Source organism: Scylla paramamosain, chromosome 36, assembly GCF_035594125.1.
Source record: "Scylla paramamosain isolate STU-SP2022 chromosome 36, ASM3559412v1, whole genome shotgun sequence".
Classification (NCBI taxonomy): domain Eukaryota; kingdom Metazoa; phylum Arthropoda; class Malacostraca; order Decapoda; family Portunidae; genus Scylla; species Scylla paramamosain.
The window spans coordinates 8,984,408-8,992,564 of record NC_087186.1 but is presented as its reverse complement, the minus strand read 5'-3'; the positions used below and the strand labels follow the sequence as shown (position 1 = coordinate 8,992,564).

The 8,157-nt window shown below is 37.5% G+C and overlaps 1 protein-coding gene across 12 annotated transcripts in view; it reads right to left on the bottom strand.

The window, feature by feature from the left end:
- Positions 1 to 961: 961 nt before the first annotated feature.
- The window catches only part of LOC135090928 (moesin/ezrin/radixin homolog 1-like), an 81,387-nt gene continuing 74,191 nt past the window's right edge, over positions 962 to 8,157 (bottom strand). For all 12 annotated transcript variants that reach the window (XM_063988130.1, XM_063988132.1, XM_063988134.1 and 9 more), the window contains exons 6-10: positions 8,012 to 8,157; positions 6,611 to 6,871; positions 6,110 to 6,467; positions 3,055 to 3,291; positions 962 to 2,669 (exon numbers count right to left, since the gene is read on the bottom strand). The exon at positions 8,012 to 8,157 is cut by the window's right edge and continues 1 nt beyond it. In XM_063988130.1, the coding sequence (XP_063844200.1) occupies positions 2,505 to 2,669; positions 3,055 to 3,291; positions 6,110 to 6,467; positions 6,611 to 6,871; positions 8,012 to 8,157 (1,167 nt within the window). In that variant the 3' untranslated portion in view covers positions 962 to 2,504. The remainder of the gene's footprint in view (positions 2,670 to 3,054; positions 3,292 to 6,109; positions 6,468 to 6,610; positions 6,872 to 8,011) is intronic.

Sequence of the window (8,157 nt, the reverse complement as noted above, 5' to 3'; positions counted from 1 at the left end):
ATAATATATAAGAAAGTAACAGTAAATGGAGTAGTAGTATGCTGTTGAACCTTTATGTGGACATGTATGGCCACCTGTGCTGTGCTTGGACTCCTGGGGTGCAGTATGGTACGCTACGTGACCATTCCTTTCCATCAGGTGCTGATTCGGTTAAATATGAATTGTGTGAGTGTGATATCCTGTCGGGGCCACCTTGTGTCGGTTTGCCTGTTATATACATAGATAACTTTATTATTCTCTCTCTCTCTCTCTCTCTCTCTCTGTTCCTAGGGTAACTCTTCTGAAGGTTAAGGCTCTGTGCCCAACAAACCGTCTAATCCAACTGTTATTTTCTATGCTCTCTATCTCGAATCAAACTTATTTTTCATGCCCACCTCTCATCCTTCTGTGTCCTACATCACTTACAAGAGAGAAAGCCTGTACTGTCTGAGAGAGAAGGCACTTTATAATTAATATATAACTGTAGGATTAAGTAGATTGTGGAGCTCCTTGCTACTGCTCAGTACTTGACCCATAACTTTCTCAGCATAAACTTCATGCCAGAGCAAAGAAAAGGGAAAACATCTACCAAACATCAGTTACCAAAGTAAGCCATGATAAAGAATCTACATGTGGTAACCCACCAACCAAAGTAAGCCATGATAAAGAATCCACATGTGGTAACCCACCAACCTAAGAAAATGTATCTTTAGTGTGTGGCACAAAGCTGTGGCACAGTACATAACTGTTGACTGCCAGCTATGTATGGGTACACATTTCCTTCATAAGTGATGACTTCTCCCCTAAGACCAGAATAGGGGCAGGCTTGTCAGTAAGTGGTCGTGGATCAATGATTTGGCAAGTAAAGGATTGAATCAACAGTAACAGTAGATGCACTTGATTTATAGGTAGTATAGCACCAATTTACAATGCACTTAACAGGTTTTGGTAGAGAAAATCTAGGAAAATTGAAGCAAGAAAACAATCTTTCAAATTTATTCAAAAATTACTTATATTAACCTCGTCAGTGTATACTGGATATCCGTATCATAGGCTACGTCAGTAGACACAGTCACCAAGGCCATTGCTGCTGGACTTGCACCACAGCCTCATGTGAGCCGCATCTATTGAGTCCTCCTGCACTGCTTACTTTACTTCCAGAAAAGGCTGACGGCACTTGTCACTTGTAGAATGTGGGCAGGTCAACAGCACAGTCATTAATTTAATTCTACAACTTTACTGCAGCAGTAACTTTTTGGAAAATTTCCGTTAGTACAAAAAGTAATAATGTTGACTCAGTGGAGGACTTTTGTAATTTGATTTTAGAAAGAACTCAAGTTCTGAGAATCTCCAGTACTTGTCTGGTGCAGTGAAGTGATCAAGTTCACTCTTACTGGCAATAAATAAAGCAGTGTTCAGAACACGGTATGTACACAATGAAGAACCCTACATTACTTTTTCTTGGGTGAAGTAAGCATGTACAGGAAGACCAGAAGGACAGTGAGAGGAAGGCTGTGGCATAGGCACTGGCAGCACATACAATCTTGATAAAGCAAGAAAGCACGGTCATTAGCTAAATCTTTGAATGCTTTTCAGTTAAATTCTTTCCACAAAATATTCTGTTGTGAAGATAAACCTATATTAAATGACCCACATTGTATGATAACCTAAAGCAATAACATTTCTACTGCAATAAGGTTCCTAGTAAATGAAACTGGAGAGATGGAACACATCACTTTGTAGGTTCAGTTTTACAGCATACTTCAGAACTCATCTGAATATTCCAGAACAGAAAACAAATACTGCAAGGAAGACCTGCATGGGAATAATATTCTATACAGCATTCCTTTCCCATACAAAACAAGTCAGTAATAATAAATGTTGAGATAAAGATCAGACCTTAAATTCTGTATATCAGATCTCTCATAGGTATCAAACTGTACAACACTAGAAGGTGGCCTAAAGTTAGGTGGTAGAAATACAAATTTCAATATTCAAAATAGACTACCCATCAACCAACATATATTTACAGTCAACAATCTGGCCTTACTTTAGCATTCAGGATATTTGATTCTTTAGATATTGCTTGATCAGCAGGATCAACCAAAGTAAGGCAGGAAGAGGCTTGTTAAATTAGGTCAAATCAAAACTTTAGAATGGCATGAAACGAAGATTGCAAAATTACACATACACGATTATTCCAGATTTTGGACAGTGATTGCATGGTACAGCACCATTTCAAGTGGTCCACATCATTGTTGTAAGTAGTACATTGCTTCTGCCAAATTTAAAAGTAAGGAATTTGGTATATGTATTTATGATTCTTGTAATGTTAAAAAATTTCAATCTCAGAATTATTAAAAAAAGAAATTAAGTGGCCTCACCAAGGTTGAAATTTATTATAGAGCAAACTATTGTATAACTTAATGCAAGATGAGAGTTAGGAATAGTAGTAAATATATGACCATGTCTGTGGTGTGTGTGGTTTGTGTGTATCAAGTGTACCTGTTGATTCTATGGCATTCTTACAAGTTTTCAAACTGATCTACTCGTCGCTTTGTGTTGCCTTTACGGATTTCCCTCAGAGTCTTGTATTTGTCTCGCCCCTGCCGGACATTCTCCTTGTGGATCTTGTCCATTGTTGTCTCCTTCTCTGTATCTCTTGTGGACTCCAAGTCATGTTTGAGTGCCTGCAAAACACATTTTAATAAGCAAAGCAGAATACCATGGACTGAAAGTTACAAATTTAATCATTCTACAACTAAAAAAGATGCAAATCTTTTTTCCAGGTCACTAGATGAATTCAAGTTGTATGTTCAGTTGCAAATCTTTTTTCTAGGTCACTAGATGAATTCAAGTTGTATGTTCAGTTGCAAATCTTTTTTCTAGGTCACTAGATGAATTCAAGTTGTATGTTCAGTTGCAAATCTTTTTTCTAGGTCACTAGATGAATTCATGTTGTATGTTCAGTTGCAAATCTTTTTCCCAAGTCACTAGATGAATTCATGTTGTATGTTCAGTTACCACACAAAAAAAATGTACCTTAGTAAAATTACGTTCATGCAAACTTCTTACCTTGAGCTGGTTTTGTAGGCGTTCATTCCTCTCTGCCAGGGTCCTCCTTTCCTCAATGGGATCCTCAATGGGCTCATCACTTGTGTACAGTTCCTTGGAAATGTCCCCATTGGGAATATCATCATCTTCCTCTGTCCCTTCCTGTTCAGCCACATGGTGGTGCTGTGGTGTGGTTGTGGCAGCAATCAAGGCAGCAGAGGCTTCTTCCTGTTTGCGTCGCATTTCTTCAACCTCGGTCTGTAAAGGAGTACAATAGGTTTAGATGAAGCCAAAAAATGCCTTAAGACATTAGATTTGATAATCTCAAAACTGCTATGAACTCTTAGCACTTGCTACACCAAAAAGTGCTTGAATGCTTGCATGAATATTTAGTGACAACATAAATCGCTTCCTTCAACAACTTCACAATTTACACAAGATAATAAAATATCTTGGCATGGAAAACTTCACACTGATTGTTGATTCAATTGATGTAGTCATGCTGCATGCTCTTAATGAAGTAATGAAAAATGAGCATGTGCAGCAATCAAATATGAATGAAAAAGAAAAATTGGAGCAATCAAATGAGTGAAAAAGAAAAAATGGAGCAATCAAATGAGTGAAAAAGAAAAAATCGAGCAATCAAATGAGTGAAAAAAAAAAATTGAGGAACTGGAATGCTGACCTTAAACTTAGTACAAAGGAAACACAGGGACAGGAATTTAGTACAAAGGAAACAGGGACAGGAATTTAGGAAAACAAGTTCCTTATAACAAAAATTATCAGTCCAGATTTTGCTTGTGGTAAAATGTGATCCAATTTTCACACTATAAAATCATTAGCATTTCTGTGTGCAAGTCATATTGGTAACAATATGCAGGAGATTAATAATAAGCATTTGATGAATTTTATCACTACAGAATTGCACTATATGAAACAATGCATTCTTCAAGTAATATAATTCATTAAAATTTTAAATAAACACCCAACAAAAACTGTAACAAAGCAACATTTGAGTGCAAATACACATTAAAGTGTAGGCAAGAAACAGGGTTTGTGCCTTACAGGAACAGGCATGGCATGCTATGGAACACATCTGCTGAAACAACTAATTGTCGTATGTAAGTAAATTAAGTAAATCTGGTTTAGTTTTGAATATTCGATGTCAGGTCTTTTGTTGGGAAAAAATAAAGGAACATGAACCTTTGTAAACTAAATTTTAAACAAATTAAAGGGTCAATGTGCAAACTTCACACCAGTTACCTTACCACCCATGCCCACCCGAGGCTCTCCCTCACATAGCTCTTGCTTCAGCATCTTTTAAGAGATTCTCCAGTGAGATCAGGTGGTTATCTACCTAGTATTCTACATCTAAGCTACAACACAGAGTGACTAAGAAAAATGTCCAAGCCTGTAATACTGAATGATCAAGAAAGTTTTTTTCAAACCTAAGACATTAAAATGAATTACAAATAATGCAAGACAATTAGGCAAAGGAAAACTTATCCATTATTCACAATTAAGCAAGCAATACCTTCTACAGGGTGCAACACGAGTTTCTGTGGATATTGCCATAGATGAAAGTACAGCTTATTCAAAGTGGAAAACATTCTATGCACATATGCATTTTGAGGCATTGTTTACCCAAGGCATGAAATTCAAGTGTGGCCTGGTTGTGAGAAAACTGGTGGAGACATCTCAGAACACTTAACTTAATAGAAGCTGTTTTAGCCTGAGATGAGATGTGAAGTTTCCAGTTTAGATTATAAATAAAGGACAGACTGAGGATCAGTGTAGAAGACGGGGACAGTTGAGTGTCATCGAAAAAGAGGGAATAGTTGTTTGGAAGGTTATTTTGACTTGACAGATGTAGGAACCGAGTTTTTGAGACATTAAACAATACTAAGTTTGTTCTGCCCCAATTAGAAAATTTAGAGAGATGGCAGGAGGCTTCCCTGCATGAACTGTTTATTTCCTGAGGGGTTGGGCGTCTACAAAAAGATATGGAAATGTGCGGAGTGGTATCATCAGCACAAGAGTAGATAGGACATGAATTTTGATTTAGAAGAGCATTGATGAATAATAGAAAGAGAGTAGGTGACAGGGCAGAACCCTGAGGATCACCACTGTCAATAGATTTAGAACAGTAACCATCTACATTAGTAATAGAACAATCAGAAAGGAAACTCGAGATGAAGTTACATAAAGAAGGATAGAAGCCATAGGAAGGTAGTTTGAAAATCAAGGTTTTGTGCCAGACTCTATCAAAAGCTTTTGATATGTCTAAGGCAACAGAAAAAGTTTCAACAAGATCTCTAAAAGAGGATGACTAAGACTCGGTAAGGAAAGCCAGTAAGGATCACCAGTAGAGTAGCCTTGATGGAACCCATACTGGCAATCAGACAGAAGGTTGTGAAGTGATAGATGTTTAATAATCTTTCTGTTAAGGATAGATTCAAAAACTTAAGAAAGCCAGGAAATTAAAGATATAGGATGGTAATTTAAGGGATTAGAACAGTCACCCTTTTTATGAACAGGCCAAATGTAGGCAAACTTCCAGCAGAAGGAAAGGTAGATGTTGATAGACAAGTGGAAAGGCATGGAGGCACAGTTTCAGAGAACAATAGGAGGGGCCCCATCAGCTCCATAAACCTTCCGAGGGTTTAGTCCAGCAAGGGCATGTAAAACATCACTGTAAAGGATTTTAATGGATAACATATATCAGTGGGAGGGTGGAGAAGGAGGAATAAGCCCTGAATCATCCAAGGTAGAGCTTATAGCAAAGGTTTGAGTGAAGAGTTTGGCTTTAGAAATAGATGAGATGGCAGTGGTGCCATCAGGTAAAGGAGGGAGAAATAAATAAACAAAGTTATTGTAGATGTTTTTGGCTAGTTGGAGAACAGACTTGGCTTGCCAGGCCACACTTGAATTTCATACCACAGCTATACAATGCCTCAAAATGCCTATGTGCATAGAACATTTTTGACTTACAATAACCTGTGCTTCTACCTCTGGCAATATCTGCAGAAAATCATGTTACAACCACTGAACTTACTCTGCTTAGTAGTGTACTAACCTGCAGTTTCTTGGTTTCCTCATCCTTGTTGTTCACTTCCTCTTGGATGCGACTGACTTCTTCCTGCTTGGCACGGATCTCTTCTTCCAGCTTTATCTTCTCCTCAGCTTCCATTTCCTTTGCCTGTTCCAGACGCACCATCATTTCATGAAGTTCAGTCTGCTTAGACTCCAGCTCATCCTTTGCTGCCTGTAGCTGTTTGAGCTGCTCCTCAAGGCGTCGAATGGTTTCCTGAGCATCAAGGAGTTCCTTCTGACGGCGTTCCATGTCTTCCTGCATGGATTTCAACCGTTCCTCATATTCTTTCTGTTTCCTTTCTGCTTCTTCACGGAGGGCAATTTCCCGAGCCAACTTCTCTCTGTCAGAAAAATTTCCAAGTAAGATTTCATAATAAATGCTTGTTTGAAACAACAAAATACTGATTCCCAATACTGACATCCCATCATCTACACGAGTAACAACATGATTCCAGTTTTGAATTCTTTCTAGTACCACACACACCTCTCCTGTTGCTTTGCCAGCTTTTCCTCCCTGGCCTGTGCCTTCATCTGCTGCACCTCAATGGTGTCAGGCTTCCTGCGGCGCATGTACAACTCATGGTTGCCCATGCACAATGCAAGGATCCTCTTGTTGATCCTGAGGCGCGGTGCAAAGAACACAAAGTCAGGTGCCTTCTTGTCAATGGGCTTGATGACAAATTTACGATCATTGAAGGAAATATTTCGAATTTCACACCATGGGAAGCCAATTTTCGGAGTAAGTCTGTGAACAAAAGGAATCTGTTAATTCTTTTCACAAAACTGCAGTGCCTGAATTTCCTTAAGAAAACAATCCTTACTACATGATACAAATGTATTATCATTGTCCCTTATAATACTTAGCCTTCAATATGAATGTAGATCAACTGCTTTAATACTGAATAGTTGACATTCTGATGGGAACCATCAATTTCTGCTTGATAGCAGGTTACAAGAATTAAGATTCAAATGTCAAGTTTTTAGTTAAAGCTATATATATATATATATATATATATATATATATATATATATATATATATATATATATATATATATATATATATATATATATATATATATATAAATACAAGTTCTATGGCAACCAACAGATTATTTACAGTGACCAAAATAGCAATTTTAATATGCAATTGTGTGTCAAACAGAGCATTTCACAAGAAGCACCTCACTCAGCCAGTTGAAATGATAACTATTTGGTAGGTGAGATACCTTCACCTACCACTGCAGTGAGCAGTAGCAGTGTTCTAGCCATCACCAAAGAAGGATGGTCTGTAATACACTAAAATTTATGAACAAACTTTCTCCAGATTTCCTTATACCATTGTTGTACTGACCAAAATGGAATGTGAGAACCTAATCACTACAAAGCTACATATCTTCCAGCTGCATGCACTTTTATAACAAGGTAGTTCATTGTAAGCTATGACTCAAAGCAGAGTACAGAAACTATTACCATGTGTTCTTTTGAGGAGGAAGTTTACTGGGCCCAAAGAGTCTTAATACAATAATTCATGCCTATAGCACAGATTTTTTTATTATTTTTATTTTATTTACCTATTTATTTTACTTCAATAAATTTATTTTATTTATTTTTTATTTATCTAATTTTTCTCATCTCATTTTGGTAATAGGTCAAAGGAAAGAGAATCCAGAGAAAGTCTGCTACTAAACAATAGCAGTACATAATACTTCAGAGACACCCAGAGCATCATTACAGTGTAAAATGAGTTTAATTTCTTGAATGGGGTACTGTCAAGCAGATTCAGGCATGACAATTATATGGCCACTGTATATATTGGCAAAATAGAAATACAATAGTGTCATGGTTCTTGTTAATACAAGCATTATTCAAAACTGCAGTCCTAACTTGTCCTCTTTTTCGTAGATGTTGAGGCCCAGGGCATCAACGCCAAGCCACAGCTCAGTGCCTTTCTTGTTCTTAATATCAAAATAGTTTACACCATACATCTCCAGGTCCTGTGCCAACTTGAGGTACTCCATCATAGCATCCTC